Below are 23,812 nucleotides of genomic sequence, written 5' to 3'. Positions count from 1 at the left end.
GCCTGCGAGCAAATTACCTAAGACAGCCAAAAATAGATGACAACCGTTAGAGTTGGGCGGGTCGACCATGACTGTCCATGCCATTTATGGTGTCAGTGGGGTATTTTTGTTGTTTTTTTTCTTTCCTTTAGGCCAGTTTTATACGAATAAAATTCACAACCATGCCAACAACCGTTCATCAAAAATGACAAAACATAAAAAACGGCAAAAGAAACCAACAAGTCAAGTACAAACAAACAAACATCATTGCAAGCTAAAGTTAGAATTATTAACTAGATAGGTGTGAATGTGTGCCAGCTTCTATTTTGTGAAGAGAAGAACTCCACAAAATGTGACTTTTCACCAACCATTTGGTCAGCATTTAGGCGAAGGCGTCAAGCGTACAGCAATGTTATAACGAGCAACATATGGTGGAAAGATGGGGATGAGGGGAGGAATTTCATTTTCAACATTACTTAACCTTAGAAAAGATGGTTGGGAGGCCGTATGGCAGCAATATAGCTGCGTGGGTGCCATTATGTTACAGTATGGGAAGGAATTATAAGGACAGTTGTAAAACATAGGATGAAGTTAGAAAATCCGCCATTTAATTTTTTCCTAGTAGTGTTTATTTCGTGAATGGTTACACCTAGCTCATGTCTGATTTGAGAGATAATTAGTTTTTTAGTTGTTTGAAAAAATTTCAAAGTAAAGGGGGCAAGTTCCTCCATCTTTCACATATTTGGAAATGTTCGTATTAAAATTCCTTGGAAACAATTGATTTTAGTTATTTAGTGTCTTCGACACTATTACAGATAATTATGCGAATATTTTAACCCATAAGCGGGTCAACGTAGGGGTCTTTTTGGACTTTTTTTTGACAATATGGTTTAAAATTTCATTTAAATGTTATCGCGGTAAGTTTAGAATATTTTCTAAAAAATTATTTGATGGCGTCAAAGACAAAAATGTTCTTTATCAAATCTTACCATAAGTAACAAAAAATCTATTTCCATTGTATAAAAAACATATCTACATTTATGTTCCCAAAAAATTGTTCCCTAAATTTTTTGATCATTTTTTCCTTGGATTTTGTCGAGTTTATGCAGGAAAGTTGTATAAAATCTCGTTTTAGTCGGGAGGTGTCAAAAAGACAAACATTCTACACAAAATTTCAGAAAACTATTCCTTAAAAAATCCACGTCTGATAGTCCTTGAAAAAATATTCCTAAAAAATCCACGTCCGATATTCCTTAAAAATCTACGTCTGATAGCCCTTGAAAAAATATTTTTTTAAAAATCAACGTCTGATAGTCCTTGAAAAAATATTCCTTAAAAAATCCACGTCTGATAGTCCTTGCAAAAATATTCCTTAAAAAAATCCACGTCTGATAGTCCTGAAAGAATATTCCTTAAAAAATCAACGTCTGATAGTCCTGAAAGAATATTCCTTAAAAAATCCACGTCAGATAGTCCTTGAAAAAATATTCCTTAAAAGATCCACGTCTGATAATCCTTGCAAAAATATTCCTAAAAAATCAACGTCTGATAGTCCTTGCAAAAATATTCCTTAAAAAATTCACGTCTGATAGTCTTTGCAAAAATATTCCTTAAAAAATCCACGTCTGATAGTCCTTGCAAAAATATTCCTAAAAAATCAACGTCTGATAGTCCTGAAAAAATATTCCTAAAAAATCAACGTCTGATAGTCCTGAAAAAATATTCCTTAAAAATCCACGACTGATATTCCTTGAAAAAATATTCCTAAAAAATTCACATATGATAGTCCTTGAAAAATATTCTTAAAAAATGCTCTGATAGTCCTTGAAGAAATATTCTTTGAAAATTCACGTCTGATAGTACTTGAAAGAATATTCTTTAAGAATCCACGCCTGACAGTCTTTAAAGAAATATTCTTTAAAAATCCGCATCCTAGAAGAAATATTCTCTAAAACATATTGCTTTTGATAGTGATATTCCTTGATACAATATCCTTTCTTTTAGTATGCCAAAGTAATTTCCGAATTAAAATAAATTATTTTAATACGTACCTAATCCGAGTCAAAATCTTCCTTTATACCTCATTTTTTGGGGAATGCGTCAAAGGAAGAATAACTCTACATCAAATTTCATTGTAAGTCTCTGAACAAAAGAAATTTGAATATTCAATATTTTTGATGAAAAAAATATCATCTATTTTTGTTTATAAAAACCCTTGTCTACTTTTATAAAAAATTTGCACTCTCCTAGCATTTTCCTAATTTGCTGCAAATGTTCTTATAATTTCACTGTCGAATAGCCAGTCTGGGTTGAGGAATTTTCCAATAAGTTTTGGTAATACGACTTCTCAGACTAGTTATTGTGAAGTGGATTTATAATTGAGAAGCAAATTTAATTGAAATTTTGAAAATATACAAAGGGTTGTATTTTAAAATGTTCTTCAAAAAATTAAGTATAAGGGGAGATTTTGACTTTCGTCTAAAATAAACAGCGAAAAAAGCAAAAAAAAGAAAATAATTGTCACTTGTAATACAAACATTTCGAATGTAATTTTCTGCAAACCTATTGCACCTAGATGTATGGCTTATTCTGAGATTTTTAGTGAAATTAGAAGAATTTTTCTTTTGTAGAATATTTCTTCTTTTGACACCTTTTGCCTAAAACGAAACTTTATGTTACTTTTAGTCGTAAACTCAAAAAAAAAAAAAAAAAACCGACAAAAAATTAATAAAAAAGGCTACTATCCTGTTTAATGGGAGTTTTTAACCAAATTTCAAAAAAGGATCAAAAAGGCCGCTTTTCAATCAAAAAATCCTACTGTTTTATATGCAATATTGTCGAAGTCACAATATACCTAAAATTCCTTGCAATCCGATTTTGAGAAATGGCTCGTGAGCTGAACATATCGCAATATTCCATTCGGCAAATATTGAAAAATGAGCTCGGGGTAAAGCCATTGAAATTCCAAAAAGTGCAAGAACTTACACCGCAACGAAAAGAAAATAGACTCAAAAGAGCTAAAGAGTTGATTCGCTTGGCCGCTTCGCTCATTCCTCGCTTCATTTCCAGCACACAATGGCCACCTAAAGTGACTAAAGTGTTTATCACCTCAAGCAAGCGCTTCGCCGGGAATAGGCCAAAATACCACAGAACAACATTCGAGCAGCGTGTGACGGTTTCATTGGCCGTTTGAAGGTCATAATTCGTGCCAAAGATGACCAATTCAAACAAATCTCAAAAAAATCTAAACACCGGAAAGGCTTCAAATTTGGTTCGTAATGGATATGAGAGAACATTATCTGTGCAGGTCCACGTCTTCGTATAACTCTCATATATCGGTTCCTCCCGATATTCAGTATTTTGATGATTTTAGCAACATTATTCAACGGAATTGTTTCGAATTTGGTATTTGAAGTTCGTAATGGACGCTACTGCCTGAGACAAAAAATTGTCTGCAGGTCGACGTCTTCGTATAGCCACCATATGATAGTACCTACCTGTATTCGGCGAGTTAGCGACATTATTCGTCTGAATTGTTTCAATTTGGTATTTGCAGAAAATTGGCTGTGCAGGTCCACGTCGTCGCACAGACCCTAATATAATGGCTACATTCGGCATTTTCAAGATTTTAACATAATTTTTAACGGATTTTATTTTTTTGAAAATTTCCAAACTCGTTCCACATGGTGGAGGGTATTCAAAATTCGGCCCGGCCACAGCTTTCTTACTTGTTTTATAGAAACAAATGGGTCCTCTGCAGTTAAGGATTTTTATTTTCAGTTATAATATTATGACCCACCACTGTTTACCCATCATATCCATCAATCTTGTGGTTGTGGTGCGTGTGCCGGTATGTGAGTGCAGAAGTCAGTCGCATGTGTTTAGCCACTTGAAAATATGGCGTGTGAAGTGGCGAACACTTGACTGGAAAAACGTAACAGTTAGTAAGTGAAAACACTTTTATTTTTCTTCCACAGCTAAAATTGTATTTTCTTTCAAATGCTTAGCGATGAGTCCAACACAATTTCCACAATCGTCGTCGTCGTCTGCTTCTTCTTCTTCTTCTTGTTCTCTTGGAAAAGCCTTATGTCGTTCAGTATCGTAGTATTTCACATGCATAAAAGGCGTTTGGAAAAAAACAAAACAGTCTGTCGGAGTGTTCTTCAGTCTTTGTAGCTAAATAAAAAGCACCTCCTCCTACCCCCATTACAACGACGAGTAGTGGCAACAAACCGCAATCAACAGCCAGCTAGGCAGCCATACACACATAAATATTTCCTGACACAGGACCTTTCACTTGCCACACTTTTTTCCATCCTTGTTAAAACGCCACCGAGAGTAGCAGCAGTAACATTACTCTGAAGTGTGGCACAACAACAACAACAAGTGTCGGAATGTTCAGAATTTCATATTCTAAACATGTTTGGCCGTTATATAGCGTTACTTAAAGTACCGCAATCTTAAAGCTATTGAGTGCGTAATATTACGCTGATGAAAAAGGAAAAATTACCTCCTCCCCTGGGATACACTTGGAATATGTTAAATATTTAAAGTTTTATGAATTCTGAATGATATGAAAGTGTTGCATTTTTTAAAATTGAGTTTTTCGAGAATTATCAAAAAAAAAAAAAAAAATCGTGGGGTTTTTTTCAGGACAATACCTCGGTCCGACAAAATTTATTGTTTTTAATAATTCCCAGAAAATCCAACAGATGTTATGAAGTCAAGCTAAAAATAGAAGACACATGTATCGACTTTTTTGAAAGTTTATATCGCAAGGTAACCTAAATAAAGGGGGCAAGTTCCTCCCTCTTCCCCCTCTTCTTCCTTTTTGGATTAAAATTCTTTGGAATTCCTTCATTTTTGGTATAATGTATCTTTGGCAATATTACAGACAACAATACGTGGATTATTTTGGTTGAGAATTTTAACCCTCAAGCGGGTCACCAAAGGGGTATTTTAGGTACTTTTTCTGAAAGTATGGTGAAACAAGTAAGCATCGTGCGGGACCGACCATGTCTTACCCGGTCACAACACTATAATATATTAGAAAACCTCCTCAGGTCCAAACACATACAGGGTTGCCCATATTCGACGGATCCAGCTGGCAACGCCATAACTTTTGACAGAGATGTCACATCGCGTTTGACGCGTTTGAAGCGTCAGTCCAAGCAGATTTTTAGCATGAACCAATAAACGCCACGCGAGCGCTCTGAAATTTACATTCAACAGAAGAAGTCAATTGTGAAAACTCAACGTGCTTTTAAAACATTAAAAAATGTGGGAAGTGCGCCTTCTAAGAACACCATTAAGCGTTTATACGAAAAAATGTCGACTGGTAAGGCTCCTTCTAATCCGAAGAGGCCATATAAAAGTCGACCAAGGCGATCGGCCGAGAATATCGCTGCCGTACGAGCCAGTGTTGAGAGGTCCCCAAGAACATCCCAAAAACGCCGTTCTCAGCAGTTGGGCATGGCTCGGTCCACTTTACAACGGATTATTCGCATTGATTTGCATTTGTTCCCGTACAAAATTCAATTGACGCAAAGAATGTTGCCTGCGGACAAGCCTCGTCGATTGGAGTCGGCCCAAAGGGCCAAAGGTCCGTCGAATATGGGTAACCCTGTATTAGTCGATTATTTGAAATAATGCCATACTGTCCTGTACAAATGTTACCTTAGGTTTTTAACCGAGGATATTTTCCTCTATGTCATGCGGATAGGTATCCAAAACATTTTCACACAAAAGTTGTGGTCCATTTTACCCACTAAATATAAGTCAAGGGTCGTCTAAAATGCCACACTTCTGCGCTGTCTTAAACCCTAACCTCAGGTAAAACTCCGTGTCGATTGTTTTTTAAGTGTGATTTGCAGAGCCACTGTAAAATCAGGAAATTTTTTGTTTGTTTTTGATTTCCATAGATTTTTTCCTTTTCTGGCAAGAGGTCATTCCGAATTTGTGAGAATTGTCAAAATCCATCCAGCCGTTATTGAGTTATAGGCGGTCTAACTAACATCCCCTTCATTGATATATGATATTGTTTTTTGCTATATATGCTATATCTAGGATATGAGCATCAATGTAACGGTCGGAATCGAGGAATCTAATTTTGTAACCATACTTGGGTGGCGCGTGCTGAAGGCGATGGTGCTGAGTCCTGTTGGAATGTCCAAGATCTGCGGCCAAAATGTTTGCGTACCCAAGGCTTTAATACAACCTCCAGAATATTTTCGCGATAATATTCGGCATTTATTCTGATGCCACGGTCGATTAATACGAGCGGAGAGCGACCATCGGCTGTTATGGCGGCCCACACCATTACCATGGCCGGCGCTTGAGTGTCTGATCTGGTGGGCAACCAAAGGTGCCCATTTTCAGCTGACCTCTTTGGCAAGTAAACACGATCATTTTGTTTGTTTACAAACTGCTGGACAACGAATGTTTTCTCATCGGAGAAAACCAAATTCGCGGTTCACCACTTTCGGCCAAGCAAAGCAACTCTTTAGCTCTTTTGAATCTATTTTTTTTTTTGTTGGGTTATAAGTTTTTGCACTTTTTGGCTTTACCCCGAACTCATTTTTCAATATATGCCGAATGGAATGTTGCGATATGTTCAGCTCACGAGCTATTTTCGGGCCACTACAACGCGTGTTTCGATTAAGTCGCTTCTTTACTTTTCGAACTATTTTTGCTGATGTTGGTGTTTTCTTCCGTCCACTTCCTTGACGTCGGGCTACGCTACCAGTATCATGGTAACGAGCGATGGTACGAGACGCAAAAGCTTTATTCACATTTAAATGCTGGAGTGCTCCAACAATAGCCACTAGTGGTTTTCCAGCCAAATAAAAATAAATCACGCTTGAATTCTACACGAATAACTTTTTTTTTTCTGGAAAATTTTCACCAAAATGCTTTTGAACGCTTGTATGAGCTGTCACTTGAATAATTTTAACAGCTGTCGGACGAGTGGCTTAGAAATGACAGCAGTCTGAAGTTGGTTGCAGTTTTTTCATCTCACCCTGTATATTGTTTGTTATTAACTGTTTCTTTGGATTTTTTTTTAAATTTCAAGGTCGTATAGTTGGCCACATAAACCTTTTCTCTCAATCTCTTCCTCTCTCTCTCGCATCAAAATGACATCCTAACAACCACCACTTAAAAGGGAATAAATTAAATCATCATCATCGTTTAATTAAATATTTATATTGGAATAATTACCTTTTGGCAATTGTTGCAATGGAGGTTGGGGGAGGGGAATGGATACACAAACTATTGCTGCTGATTAAAATATTATCACACCAATTGTTATGGTTTATATGTTTGATGAAATCAATCATAAAGCAGAATGGTGGAAAAAATCAATAAACTTGCATTGTTAGGTCTTGATGAAATCATTACCACCATAATACGACAATTGGGGAATCCCATGTTTTTGGGCAGCTATTTCCATGGAAAACAATATGGGCGGTATGTTGTTACTGTTGTGGTTTTTGGTTTGTGAATGAACTGATTTTATCCGATATGTGTGTATTTTAATTTATTAATTTATGAATAGACATCGCCACACACGTGCCGTTTAATATGTGGCCATATTGGTTTGGCTCTTTCAAACAAGTGTTTATGCCATACACACACACACACACACACACACACACACACACACAGAGTGAGATTAAGAGACACATTTAACGCATATTTAAGCATACATTAAAAATTTACTTTTTAATTATTTGATCGCAAAAAAAATAAAATCGAAATTTGAAATATTCGTAAATACTGGAAATCCGCGATATTTTTTTAACTTTATTAGAAATATATAAATGAAAAAAATATTTTTGAAAAATCCACTCATACTATAAACAAGTTAAAAAGTATCAGTCGGTTTTGTCGACAGTTATATACCCTCCTTCCGTTTGTGTCTGATAAAAACATATATTTTGACTTGATTATTCAAGATGTTTACCATTTATTGGGGGTAGTTCCGAAAAAGTGGGCCAATATTTTCTATTTCGCATATGACCTAAGTCTCCAACTAATTTTTTGAGTTACCGACAAAAAAACTATGAAACTGAAAATTTTGATATAAAAAAGAAGTTAAGGTTGACAACATTGGCACCTATCGATGGGTCTTAGCGACTTCCTTGATTTCGTCGTTAACTTTTCGACAAATTTCGTTAATTACCGAAATTATGATACCTCTACTGAAGGGTGTGGATTGTTTTTTTTTTTTGAAACATGTTGAGCTTTCGTGGAGAAGTTAGCAGAAACCATGGATGTATTAAAACAGATAATGCTAATACTGTTAAAAGCAGTAAAGTCTTAACGTCGTTCGGGGCCGACTTTATGATACCCTACACCACTTTGCTAATTTAGTAGAGCTCCACATGGCAATTAAAAGTTTTTATGGGAGAATTCAATCATACACGCTATGATTATAATTATAATTTAAAGTTCAAATGACTAATTATGCCGAAGCATTTGTATCTTTAAAATTCGGACTTGTATTGTCCATTTCATATATATAGGAGCTATATCCAAATCTGAACCGATCTCGACAAAATTTGGCAAAAATATTTCTGAGCTGTATCTCATATATTTCCCCCGAATATTGTTGTTATGGAGTGCATATTACGGCTGTGGCTAACAATTATAACAAATCGGATGAACAATATATATGGGTCGGTCGGGGTCGGTCGTTAGACGTTTGCTGCACAATAAAAGATATATCGGACGAAATTATATATGGGAGCTATATCCAAATCCGAACCAATCTCGATAAAATTTAGCAAAGGTATTTCTGAGCTATATTTGATAAATTTCCCCAAATATTGTTGTTACAGAGTGCATATTACGGCTGCGGAGGACAAAATAACAAATCGGATGAACAATATGTATGGGAGCTATAGCTATATCTGAACCGATTTCGATCAACTTTGGCATACTTATTTTCAGACCTAATTTGGTTGTATGTGCAAAATTCCATGTTATTCGGGCTGATATTACACGTTTGGTGCACAATAAATGGCAAATCGGACCAAGATATATATGGGAGCTTTATCTAAATTTTTACCGATTATTTCAATTTCAATAGGGTTCGTCCTTGGGCCAAACAAAATTTCATTCGGATCGGGTAATAAATGCGAACTGTACTTTGTTTACAAAAATACATGGACAGACGGACCGACGGACAGACGGACGGGCATATAAATCGACTCGAAATGTGCGTCCTATATTTACGAAAAGTACAGAATGGTACTAAATTTAACATTGGTTGAAGAGAAAAGGCTGGAATCCCGAAATTTAATATTGAGGTCTCTGTTGGTATCTGGAATTGAGACTGGAGGTTGTTTTTGAAGTGTCTACTATATCTGTACGAAACGTACTAAAGGGTACTAAATTTGATATTGGGTGAAGGAATATAACTGAAATCATCAAATTTGATATGAATGCCACTGTTGGTGTCTGTTGTGAAGATATGGAGATGGTTTTGGAAATGCGTACTATAATTGTAGTAAATGGCACTAAATTTGGCAATGGGGGAAATTACAGAATTGAAATCCTGAAATTTGATATTAAAGCCACTATTGGCATCTAAGGTTGAGATATGGAAGTAGTTTTGTAAAGACAGAAAGAGAAAGGATCATCTGATTTTGCTCCAACTTTGCAAATTCTAATATTTCCATCAGTACTAGGTCAGGAGGGAAAATTTACAATATCGGTCCACCCCATCACGTACGTCCCCCACAAAGGTCAAAATTTTGAATAATTATATTTTTCAAAATATGTGAAATAAGAGTCGGATTGTCTTCAAATTTCTCACTTTTATTAAACCAAAATATGGTGTTAAGTAGTGATATATATGGGTCCACAACTTCCGGTACCTCCCCACAAACGGTCAGAATTTTGAATATACTGGAAGCTCGTAGAACGCGAAATTAATATCGGATTCTATTCAAACTTGCCACATCTCAATATTTCTATCAACTCAAGGTCTGTTATAAAGATGATAGAGATCGTACCATTCTTTCTGGTACCGCCCTCACAAAGGGTCCAAATTTTGAATAACCAAAATGAACATAAAATTCTAAATAAACAATCGGATATCTTCAAATTTCATGGCACATTCCTTTTGGTACCTCCCCCACAATGGGTTAAAATTTTGAAAAACAAAAGCTCATAAAACGAGATATAAGCATCCAACTTTCCTCAAATTTCACACGCAAGATCTGTTGTGAAGATGATAGATATCAGCCAAGACCTTCTAGTACTTCAGCCAAAAATTCTTATTTCAATTCTTATTTCTGTCATAAATTGCGAATTAAGTCGGCGATCGGAATTTTTGATTGGAAATTGGATATAAATGTTCGATTTCCTTTAAATTTTGCACATACCAATGTTTTTATCTACATTAGATGAAGTGGAATACTTCGGTCCTCTATATCTGGTACCTCACCCATATTTCCACATTTTTTCAAAAATTATGACATTTCATATAAAGGATAGGATGTAGTCCATATAGGCCAAATACTTAGGTCAGACAGTTTGAATAAGTATAATAATCAAGGCTGGGGGTATACATCGGTCGGCAAAACCGACTGATACTATTTAACTTGCTTTTGTTTAAATCTATTTTGTCCTATTATGTTAATATCCCCCTTAAAAATGTTTAATATAGGTCCTCATGTTTTTATAGCCCTTCCATATAAAGCCATTTCCAGATTTTCGTTATTTCGGTGTTCTTAGCCATATTTTCCAATCCATCTGGAGTTGGCATATCCATATTAAAATAATGGATTGACATATCCTTTTGTAAGTAACGACCCACATGTACTTACTGAACCCATTAATTGGAAATGAAATTTTTTTATGGGTATCTGAAAAAAGTTATTATGATTTTAGAATGATTTCTTTTATTTTAAATATTATTTTGTTTTTTTTTTTTATTTTTTAATGCTATTTTATTTATTTTGGAAGTTCCACAAATTTTGATTATATCCCATTTGCAAAAAACCTTCACCTCAGATTGCATTGATTTCAGTAATTTATTATTTCCTTTCCATCCATCCTGTCATCGGAATTAAAGGATTCGAGGAAGGCAACACTGCACATGCACTGCACTTATCGGCTTCAATCATTCGAAGCGAAAGGATTTAATTCCCAATTATAAGGTCATACCTTGTCTGTCAATAGTTACTTTTGTAATTACATTTATCCTTTCCTCCGTCAGTCAGTCAGTCGGGCAGTCAGTCGTGCAGCCAGTCATTCAACATCTGCCATACATCATGGCACGCACTCGGCCAGACATCCATTGTCAGTTCTTAATTAAAAATTCCTTAATGGACTGACAGGTAATTAGAGAGAAAGATGAAATGGCAAGGCAGCTGCAGCAACAACAACAACAAAATCTGTTTTTAAACAATAAAATGTTGTTTTTGTTGTTGTTGTTAACATTTGTCATGGAGGAGACTCAATTAAATGATTATATTTTTGTTACAGATAATTACAATTCATAATACAATTTTTAATTGGCTGATCATCTGATGATTGTCGATAATGACTCGCAATTAGTATCGGATTTTGGATGGCCAGGATATTTCGTAGATTTTTATAAGGACCATGATTATGATGATGAGATGAGAATTTCAAGCAAAAAAAAAAAAAAAATCAACCTACCAAACAGATGTTATATTTCAAGCAAAAGAAATCACTTGACAACAATGTTTGTCTAACCTATCGTCAAAGCCATAAGATACCTTCCAACGACAAAGGATGTTCCCAAGGATATTTGCATATTCCAGCTACACTTTCGCTGTTTTCATTAACACAGCGGGGCCTACCATAAATTTACAAAAGAAAGGGGTTTTTTGTTTTAATCATTTCCATCCTCATCTTCATCTTCATCACCATCATAATTTGCATTTCAAATAGCCTGCTTCAGCATATCCTCTCTCCGTGTTTGTTTTTTGTTGTTGTCGTTGTTGATTTTGCATTCAAATCCTTATCGGCATCTTTAAATTTATGCCAGAAGCTTTTGGAATTCACTTGGCATAAAATTAATTCTGTAATGAGCTGAATGAGCGGAGAAGGTTTCCCCGCACCGCAACTTGGCCTGGCTTGGCATTAATTCAATTTTCAATATAAAATTGAAAAAAACGTTTTAGATAACGAACCGATGCTGCTGAAGGCCAATTCCATCGTCTTTCTCCCCGTTGATAGGTGTGAATCGCTGATGTGCATAAAATTACCCAGGATTACCTTAAGCTGGGATAAAATATTCAATGTTGGTGGAATAAATAAAACAAGTAACAATATTTTAATAATTTGCGGCAGGGTGAGAGCGAGAGAAGGGCGGTTGCAAATTAAAATTCTAATGAGAGAAATTTAACTGAGGGTGATGTAAAAAATTCAATCAGACATTAAGATTTCTATGAATCCCTACTTTTTAGGTATATATAATAACAATAAGAGGATTCTTTTGGTCGGACACATTAACTCTCAAAGGGTCTTTTTGGTATTTTTTTAAACTGTTTAAAAACTCTCCTTAAATGGGATAACAGCAAGTTAAAATATTCTACAAAAGACTATTTAAATATTTAAATATTACAGATACAGATGTCTAATGGCTAGCAGGCCTCATGTAGGTATTTTATGGGAGGAAGACCTTATAGAGGTATTTCATGGCTAGAAGATCTCTCACAGATCTCCTTTGGCTAGAAGACCTCTTACGTGTCTTCCATAGGTAGAGGACCTATTACATAACCCCCATGGCTAGAAGGCACCCCACAGATCTCCTATGGATAGAGGACTTCTTGAATGTCCGCCATGGCTAGAGGACCTCTTCAATGTCCACCATGGCTAGAAAACTTCGTAAAGGGCTGCAATGTCTAGAAGACTTTTTATAGGTCTTTTATGGAGGAAGACCTTACACAGGTCTCGCATATCTAGAAATCCTCCCACGGGTCTACTATAACTACAAGGACTCTCATGGATCCCCTATGGCTCGAAGACCTTTTACAGGTCTCCTATGGCTAGAAGATCTCTCACAGGTCTCCTCTGATTAGGAGACCTCTCACGGGTTCACTATGTGCTAGAAGGAATCTCACGGGATTTCTATGGTTAGAAGGCGTGTCCCCCATGGCAAGAAGACCTCTTACAGATCTCTGATGACTAGAGGGCCTCTTATAGGTACTTTATGTGATAAAGTCCTTATACAGGTCTTCTATGGCTAGAAGACTTTTTACAGGTCCCGTATGTCTACAAGACTCTTTACAGGTATCGTATGTCTAGAACACCTCTTATATGCCTCGTATCTCTAGAAGACCGTTTACAGGTCTCATATAATTATAAGACCTCTTACAGGTCTGCCAAAGCTAAAAGACCTTTTACATGTTCCCCATCGCTAGAAGAACTCTTACAGATCTCTAATGGCTAGAAGGCCTCATATAGGTATTTTATGGGAGGAAGACCTTATTATACAGGTCTAGAAGACCTTTTACAGGTCTTGTATGTCTAAAAGACCTCTCACAGGTCAACTGTAGCTAAGATACCCCTTACAGATTTCCAATGGCTAGAAGGCCTCTTATAGCTCTTCTACATGATGAAGACCTTATTCAGGTATTCTATGGGTAGAAGACCTCACACGGGTCGCCTATTGCTAGAAGACCTCTTACATGTCACCCATGGCTAGAAGACCTATTATAGATCTCTAATGGCTAGAAAGTCTCTTTTAGGTCTTTTATGTGATGAAGACCTTATATGGGTATTCTATGGGTAAAAGACCTCTCACGGGTCTACTATTGCTAGAAGACCTCTTACAGGTCTAAACTGATTAGAAGTCTCTTATAGGTCTGTTATGGGAGGAAGCTCTCTTTCAAGTCTCCCTTAGCCAGATGACCTTTTACATGTCACCCATGACTAGGAGACCTCTTATAGATTTCCAATCGCTAGAAAGCCTCTTAAATGTATTTTATGGGAGGGAGACCTTTTACAGGTCTTCCCAGGCTAGAAGACTTCTTACAGGTCTTGTATGTCTAAAAGACCTCTCACAGGTCTACTATAGCTAAGATACCTCTTACAGATCTTCAATGGCTAGAAGGCCTCTTATAGGTCTTTTAGGTGGTGAAGACCTTTTACAGGTCTTCTATGACCAGAAGACCATTCATGGGTATATTATAGCTAGAAGACATCTCTCGGGTCTACTATAACTAGAGGACCTCTCACAGGTCCAATATAGTAGCCAGAAGATCTCTTTCATGTCCCCCATAGCTAGAAGATGTTTTACAGATCCCCAAAGGTTGGAAGGTCTCTTATAGGTCTTCTATGTCTAGAAGACCTCTCACGGGTCTACTATGGCTACAAGACCTCTCAGGTGTCCACCGTGGCTAGAAGACCTCTTACAGATTTCGTATGTCTAGAGACTTTTTCAGCTCTCCCATATCTAGAAAACCTCATATGTCTAGAGACCTCTTACAGGTCTCCCGTAGCTAGAAGACCTCTTACATGTCCCCCATGGCTAAAAAACGTATTACAGATATACAATAGCTAGAAGGACCTACTACAAGTTTCCCATGGCTCGACGATCTCGCACAGGTTTCCTATGACTGTAAGACCTCTTATAGATCTTCTAAGTCTAAAAGATTTTATACAGGTCTCATATGGTTAGAAGACATCTTCCAATTCGTCTATGGCTAAAATACTTTTTGCATGTCCCCTATCTTCTGTCTAGGTCTTTTGTGGTTCTCCTACGCTTCTTCTACATATCCTAAATTCTCTTGCATTACCTAAATAACTGATACTCTGAGTAACTGTTCATTTTAATAACTACTTTATTCGATTCATATCCCCTTCATAGTGTTATACATATATGCGAATAAATTGAACTACAATGATGTACATCTGTTCTCATCAAACCCTTTCCCTCTCCCCCTCGCCAATTTTTCTGAAAATTGAGTCAACCAAATTTGATTTACTGAACTAACGAAAACATGTTTGGTATGCAACGCATTGCACAAGGATCCTGCCATGATATGGCAGCATTCTGATGTTGGACGAAATATGAATGTGACCTTTTGACACTGTGTGTGTATGCATGTATGTATGTTTGTGGTGCAATGGAAGCTATGAACCTCCGGCAGTGAATCTATTTTATTGTCGAATTGGCAAAGAATCCTCCCACCTCACACATGCGGAGTACAGTTGTACCCCCACGTTCAATTTTATTTGCCATTATTTGGTTGCATGAAAAATGAATTTAGGGATAATATTCTCTCAATGCAATTTTTCATGATGTTGCACGTCCTTGTTACAGTGCCACTTGCTTGCTTGCTTGTGTTGCGGTTGCTGTGTTTGTTTGTTGCTGGCGATGGTGATGGTTTTTATGTTTACATTTTTATTACTACCATACCAAGTCTACTTCTTCCTACACCTCCCCCTTCCTCCTCGGAATGTGGCATCCTTTTTACTCTCAGTTCCATCGCACCACTTGAAAATGCATTTTATGCTTGGCCCCGAAAGGTGGCAGCAGCATCCATTCGAGCACGTTTCCATGTTGAAGATATAATTCTTTCGTTCGCTTATTTCCATAATAAATGGAGTTTAATGGTCCACCAAATGCAAGTGGTGTTTGTGTTTTTGTCTGCAAGTGGGGGGATATTACCTCAGTGTGGCAGGATAAGTATCATTGTAACTTTTAAGGTTATAAAGATGATAAATGGCATTTTATTTTTTTTTTACTCGCTTATCACAAACGTGGGGGGGGAAGATATTAGCTGCTGTGTCGTTTATTCTTTTGCGGATGAGAATGTTTTCGGTTGATATTTTTTGCTTCGAAAATTACATTTAGAGAAAATATTTTTATTAGCCATGATTTTTATACCCTACACCACAAGATGGTCAGGGTATTATGTCTTTGTGCATTTGTTTGTAACAGGCAAAAGGAAACGAGATAGACCCATAGTTCCTTTTGATGATCTGCATAGAATCACATTCTGAGTCGATTTATGCATGTCCGTCCGTCTGTCCATGTATTTTTGTAAACAAAGTTAAGTTCGCATTTATTACCCGATCCAGATGAAATTTTGCGCAAATCATTTGTTTGGCCCAAGGACGAACCCTATTGAAATTGGAGATAATCGGTCAAAATTTAGATATAGCTCCCATATATATCTTCGTCCGATTTGCCTTTTATTGTGCACCAAACGTGCACATACAACCAAATTAGGCCTGAAAATAAGTATGCCAAATTTTAGCGAAATGGGTTCAGATATAGCTATAGCTCCCAAATATATATTGTTCATCCGATTTGTTATTGTTGTCCTCCTCAGCCGTAATATGCACTCTGTAACAACAATATTTGGGGAAATATATCAAATGCAGCTCAGAAAAACCTTTGCTAAATTTTATCGAGATCGGTTCAGATTTGGATATAGCTCCCATATATAACTTCGTCCGATTTACCCTTTATTGTATTTGTATATTTGTCCAAATGGGATGGAATTTGGCACATACGACCGAATTTAGTCTAGAAGGTAGTATACCAAATTTGGTGAAGATCGGTTCAGATATAGTTATAGCTCTCATATATATTGTTCATCCGATTTATTGTATTTGTTACCCACAGCTGTAATGTACACTCCGTAACAACGGTATTCAGGGAAATATATCAAATACAGCTCAGAAATATCTTTGCCAAATTCTATCGAGATCGGTTCAGATTTGGATATAGTTCCCATATATATTTTTATCCGATTTCAAATTAATTTCGCACCAAATGGGCAATAAAAGTCCGAATTTAAAAGATACAAATGCTTCGGCATATTTAGTCCTTTGAACTTTAAATTATAATTATAATCATAGCGTGTATGACTGAATTCTCCCATAAAAACTTTTAATTATTAAGTGGAGCTCAACTAAATTAGCAAAGTGGTGTAGGGTATCATAAAATCGGCCCCGCCCGACTTTAGGACTTTCTTTACTGGTTACATTTAGAGAAAAAAATTTCATTAGAAATTTTCTTTTTGGTTTCTTTAATTTTCAGTAATGAAGTTTCCCATCAAACTATAAGAAATGAATTTTTGGTGGGGGAAATTTTGTTAAGCCATTGGTCGGCTTACGTTAATGGAGAAAAAGAGAAGAGAAGATTAGCAACATTTTACAAAATTACATTTGGAAAATAACTGTGGTATTGATATCAGTATAGTTGTGGTATCCGAAAATTTCAAAAACTGTAGGTGGACTTGCCTTATCTATTTTGGTTTCGCTGACTTGTTTCGCAAAGTACGGAAGATTATTTATGAGAGCATTAAACTTTATGAGGGGTAACATTTTTCCCCACCGTTGTGGGGGTGGTACCAGAAAGAGTGGTCCAATATATTCCATTTCCATACCAGATATTGTGTTAATGAGGATATTGCAACGTGCGAAATTTTAAGGAAATTGGACTCTTATAATTATTCAAAATTTTGATCCTTTGTGGGGCAGTTACATGCATAATGGACCGAAATTGTCCATTTTCGTACCGGTCCTAGCAATGATACAAATATTAGGATTTACAAAGTGTGAACAAAATGATGATGACGATTTTCTAGCCATGGGGGAAGACCAGTGGGCTGTCTTAGCCATGGGAGACCGTAGTAGACCGATCAGCTTAGCTTAAGAAGAACTCTAAGAGGTCTTTTAAACATAGGACACGTGTAACGGGTCTTATAGCTTTAGGAGACCGGTAATAGATCTTCTTGCCTAAGAAGACCTCTAAGAAGTCTTGATGGCATAGAAGACCAGTAGAAGGCCTTCTAACCATAGCCGACCTGTGACGTGTCTTCTAGCCACAGAAAATCTATAAATATGTTTTAGCCATAGGAGACATGTAAGAGGTCTTCCAAACATAGAGGAATTGTTAGCTTTATGAGACCTATACGAGATCATCTAGCTAGGGGATATATAAGAGGTCTTCTAGCCATGGGAGACATGTAAGAGGTCTCCTAGCCATAGGAGACGTGTACGAGGTTTTATGGCCATAGGTTGTTAAAAATCTTAAGAAGTCTTCTAGCCATGGGAGACATACATATATAAGACATGTAAGAGGTTTTCTACCCTTACGGGGTCTTCAAGTTCTGGAAGACCCCTGGGAGGTCTTTAAGCCCTGGATGACCTGTAAAATGTCTTCATATTATAGAATACTTGTAAGAGGTATTGTTCCCCATAAAATACCTGTAAGATGCCTTATATATATATATATATATATATTCTTGATCAGCGTAAAATTCTAAGACGATATTCGGTATTTTCATGATTTTAGCGACATTATTCACCGGAACTGTTTCGAATTTGCTATTTGAAGTTCGTAATGGATACTACAAACTAAGGCAGAAAATTGTCTGTGCAGGTTCACGTGTTCGTATGCCTCCCTATATTCGGTATTTTAATGATTTTAGCGATATTATTCACCGGAATTGTTTTAAATTTGGTGTTTGAAGTTCGAAATAGATACTACAGCCTAAGACAGAAAATTGTCTATGCAGGTCCAGGACTTCGCACAGCTCCGATATAACGGTACCTCCCGATATTCGGTATTTTGATGATTTTAGCGACATTATTCACCGGAATTGTTTCGAATTTGCGATTTGAAGTTCGTAATGGATGCTACAGCCTAGGACAGAAACTGTCTTTGCAGGTCCACGTGTTCGTATAGCCCCCATAAAACGGTACCTCCCGATATTCGGTATTTTGATGATTTTAGCGACATTATTGACCGGAATTGTTTCGAATTTGCTATTTGAAGTTCGAAATAGATACTACAGCCTAAGACAGAAAATTGTCTGTGCAGGTTCACGTCTTCGTATGGCCCCCATATAAAGGTAACTCCCGATATTTGGTATTTTGATGATTTTAGCGACATTTTTTACCGGAATTGTTTCAAATTTGGTGTTTGAGGTTCGTAATGAATACTTAATCCTAAGACAGAAATTTGTCTGTGCAGGTCCACGCCTTCATACAACGGTACCTCCCGATAATCGGTATTTTGATGACTTTAGCTACATTAATCACCGATTTTTTTCTAAGTTTCGCATTTGAATATTGTAATGGCTTATGACAAAAGTTACCTATGCAGGCCCATGTCGTCGTATTGACCCTAATATTTCTAAGATTTTAACAGAATTTTTAAGGGATTTTATTGTTTTTGAGAATTGCCAAATTCGTTCTTAAATGGTGGAGGGTATTCATAGTTCGGCCCGGATGAGCTTACAACTTTTTTACTTGTTTTTTTCTAAAAAGGAATACTTTTAAGTCCGCTTGGAAATTTCCACAACCCAGACTGGTTATTGTGCAGTGAAATTATAAAAAAAAATTGCAGTGAATTGGGAAAAGTGATAAATTTTTCAGAAAAAACTAGGTTTTTTATTAACATAATGTAATTTTTTATGGTAGATATTAAATGTCCACATTTCCTTTCTTCAGAGACCCACAATGAAATTGAAAGGCGAACCCATAATTTTCAATTTCAGTACATAAATTTTCGATGTAATTTTCATAAAAGCTATTGTACCTAGATATATGGTTTACTATGAAACTTATAGTGAAATTTTGTGGAGAATATTTCTTCTTTCGACATATTCCGCCTAAAACGAAATTTGATGTTACTTTCAGGCTTCAAATCGAAAATTGGCCGGAGAAAATCAATCAAAAAACTAGGAGTTGCTTTTGGGAACATTAATGCAGATATATTTTGATATACAATAAAAATAGAGATTTCTCTTCTTTGGTGAGCTTCAGTGAAATTTGATGAAGAATATATTTGTCTCTGACGTCATCTTTCTAAAATGATGTTTTGTAGGAGATTTTTGGAGAAATTCACACAAAGTACGGTTTTAACCCTAAAATGTGTTTTTAATATCTGTGAATCCTTGGTGTTTAGGTAAGATTTCGATTCTTGACGTCTTTTAGAACTAATAGTAGAATTTTATAACAAATAATTTTGTAGACTTGTTACGATGCCGTTAAAAGCTAGTTTTAACCATATTTTAAAAAATCATCAAAAAAAACACATTTGGTTTTAGGGTTTAAATTTTAGACCATTATTTTGATGGACATTTTTAACCCTTATAACGTCGTGTTTTTATCTGTAATATTGCTAAATAGCTAAAATGAACGGATTTCGAGGAATCTTAATTCAAAGGTTTAAAAAAGTGTGGAATATGGAGGAACTCCCCCTCCATTTAGGTTACTTTGCGATGTAAACTTTCAAAACACCGATACATGTGTCTTCTATTTTTAGCTCTACGTTCATAATCTGCTGGATTTTTCCGGTAATTTTTATTTGCGTGGCACATTGTTTTTTTTTTTTTTTTTTTTTTTTTTTTTTTTGTTTTTTGCAATATTTTATCGAAAAAATTACATACTTATAAAATTTCTTTGAAATTCTCTTGTTAGAATTTTACTTTCAATTAAAATTTAGAATTCTCAATAATTACATGTCCAAGTAAAAATCCAAATCCTCTTAAGTCAAAGAAAATAATATAAGCTCTGTGCTTGGCTAAAAACACTTACAACATAAATAAATGCTCTTTATGTTTTTTTCTTTACCAAATAAATTTCTTTGGAATTCATGGCCTCACAGAGCCTCTAAATCCATTTCCATTAAAGAAATGGGTCTCTTAGGATGTCATGAGCGGTGTGTTTCAATAAAAACGAAACAGAAAAAAAAGCAAAACAACAAACATAAATTATTGCTTTATTTATTTAAAGTCCATTTGTTATTTTTTTCTGCTGAAGATTGAAGCGAAGCGCAAGAAACTTTGATACCCAACTAAAACTTTTAATAAAAATTTACTTTGGCTTTTGCAAGGATTTTCTTTAGATCACAGGCTCGTCTAAAGAAGAATGGAAAGAAGAAACAAAAAAAAAAAACAGTTTGCATGTTGGCTTTTCTTTTGCTTACTTATCTCACTCTCTTCCCGCTCTCTCTCTCTCTCTCTATGTCAAAGTTTTGTGAAGGTTTTGCTTACGTTTCCTCGCCTGATAATAAATGGGAAATTTGCCCATAAATTATGTTGCGCCCAAGATATTGATGTGTTGGCCTTTTGTTAATTTTTTTTGCGCTTCTTCAACAATATTTGAGAACGCAAAAAGGCGCACCTAAAAGTATACTTTGGAAACTAAAAAACGAAACACTTTTCCTTTTCAATTTTCCACTAACTAAATAAATTTATGGAAAGTACAAGAAAACTTTTCAATAACGTTATCATAAAAAATTAACTTTACGCTAATGGTTATGCCTGAAAGTATGCTTTATAGTTGTCGCTGTTATTCCCTCGCCTGAAAGTATACTTAAACATTTTTAAATTAGTTTTGTTGTTAGAATTTTTTCCAATTATTTAGAATTCCTTTTACAACCAATAATTCAAATACAAAGTTGTCACCCACCCACCTGTGCTGTTTATTTAACTTTGTTACATTTTCATAATTTTCCACCAGTCCTCCTTTGATTCATCAGCGAGCGTTGTAATTAAATCCTTATGATTCTGCCACCTTCGTTCTTCTTTTTTTCATTTTTTTTGGCATAAAAACAAACAAATTTTTAATTACTTGTCATTTTTTGACGCTAAAGGATGCGCCACATGAAATTTAATAACGCCTTGCATGAATGAGCGGAGGCTGTCTGGGGGACGGTGAAGTTATCATTATCACGGCAAAGGATTAAAAATAATTAAAATATTATCAGGGACTTTATGTCACCCTTGTAAATGTTTAAATTTCTTGAGAGTGTTTTTTCTAACAACAACAACAAGAAAAAAATTTTAAATCGAATTAGTCAAAACTCCATATTGTTGAAATTTTCCATTCAAATGGAAAAATTCAAAAAGGCGAAATTTTCCATAGGAAAAATTCACATTGGTGAAATTTTCCATAGGAAAAATTCACATTGGTGAAATTTTCCATATGAAAAAATTCACATTGGTGAAATTTTCCATATGAAAAAATTCACATTGGTGAAATTTTCCATAGGAAAAATTCACATTGGTGTTATTTTTCATAGGAAAAATTCACATTGGTGTGATTTTTCATAGGAAAAATTCACAATGTTGAAATATTCCATAGGAAAAATTCACATTGGTGTTATTTTTCATAGGAAAAATTCCCATTGGTGTTATTTTTCATAGGAAAAATTCCCATTGGTGTGATCTTTCATAGGAAAAAATCACATTGGTGAAATTTTCCATAGGAAAAATTCACATTGGTGAAATTTTCCGTAGGAAAAATTCACATTGGTGAAATTTTCCATAAGAAAAATTCACATTGGTGTGATTTTTCATAGGAAAAATTCACATTGGTGTGATTTTTCATAGGAAAAATTCACATTGGTGTGATTTTTCATAGGAAAAATTCACATTGTTGAAATTTTCCATAGGAAAAATTCACATTGTTGAAATTTTCCATAAGAAAAATTCACATTGGTGAAATTTTTCATAGGAAAAATTCCCATTGGCGTGATCTTTCATAGGAAAAATTCACATTGGTGAAATTTTCTATAGGAAAAATTCAGATTGGTGAAATTTTCCATAGGAAAAATTCACATTGGTGAAATTTTCCATAGGAAAAATTCACATTGGTGAAATTTTCCATAGGAAAAATTCACATTGGTGAAATTTTCCATAGGAAAAATTCACATTGGTGAAATTTTCCATAGGAAAAATTCACATTGGTGAAATTTTCCATAAGAAAAATTCACATTGGTGTGATTTTTCATAGGAAAAATTCACATTGGTGTGATTTTTCATAGGAAGAATTCACATTGGTGTGATTTTTCATAGGAAAAATTCACATTGTTGAAATTTTCCATAGGAAAAATTCACATTGTTGACATTTTCCATAAGAAAAATTCACATTGGTGTGATTTTTCATAGGAAAAATTCCCATTGGCGTGATCTTTCATAGGAAAAATTCACATTGGTGAAATTTTCCATAGGAAAAAATTCACATTGGTGTGATTTTTCATAGGAAAAATTCACAAAGGCAAAATTTTCCATTGGAAAAATTCACATTGGTGAAATTTTCCATAGGAAAAATTCACATTGGTGAAATTTTCCATAGGAAAAATTCACATTAGTGAAATTTTCCATAGGAAAAGTTCGCATTAGTGAAAATTTCCATAGGAAAAATTTGCATTGGTAAAGTTTTCCATAGGTACAATTCACATTGGTGAAATTTTCTATAGGAAAAAATCACATTTGTGAAATTTTCCATAGGAAAAGTTCACATTGGTGTGATTTTTCATAGGAAAAATTCACAAAGGCAAAATTTTCCATTGGAAAAATTCACATTGGTGAAATTTTCCATAGGAAAAATTCACATTGGGGAAATTTTCCATAGGAAAAATTCACATTGGTGAAATTTTCCATAGGAATTTTTCCATGGAAAACGGAAAAATCCATATTGTTGAAATTTTCCGTAGGAAAAATTCACATTCATGTGATTTTTCATAGGAAAAATTAACATCGGTGAAGTTTTCCATAGGAAAAATTCACCAACAAATGTTCCTCATTTACATTCAACAAAATATTTTCCTCAGAAATTATCATACCTATCTCTTCCTAACTAATCATAATTTTTCAACATTTTCTTGTCTATTTCCAGTTTTTATGCTGCAAAAACATCAAACTATTCATCGATGTCTGCCGCAATCATTTTAAGCTGCGCGAGGCGGATCTTTTCGAGCCCAGCATGCTCTATGATCTGACACATTTCCATCGAGTTCTCATAACACTGTCCAAGCTGTCACAATGTGCTAAAGTACAAAAACTACATCCAAATATTGTGTAAGTAAACATTATTAAAT

General features: G+C 35.3%; 1 protein-coding gene across 3 annotated transcripts in view; it reads left to right on the top strand.

Annotated features, from left to right (window-relative positions):
• Positions 1-23,812, top strand: part of LOC101896721 (protein vav) — a 147,371-nt gene that overhangs the window by 88,892 nt on the left and 34,667 nt on the right. For all 3 annotated transcript variants that reach the window (XM_059129404.1, XM_059129403.1, XM_059129402.1), the window contains exon 3: positions 23,611-23,792. In XM_059129404.1, coding sequence (XP_058985387.1) covers positions 23,611-23,792 — 182 coding nt within the window. The remainder of the gene's footprint in view (positions 1-23,610; positions 23,793-23,812) is intronic.

This window comes from Musca domestica, unplaced genomic scaffold (assembly GCF_030504385.1).
Source record: "Musca domestica strain aabys unplaced genomic scaffold, Musca_domestica.polishedcontigs.V.1.1 60, whole genome shotgun sequence".
NCBI lineage: Eukaryota > Metazoa > Arthropoda > Insecta > Diptera > Muscidae > Musca > Musca domestica.
The sequence above is the reverse complement of the archived record's forward strand: the minus strand, read 5'-3'. Positions and strand labels throughout refer to the sequence as shown.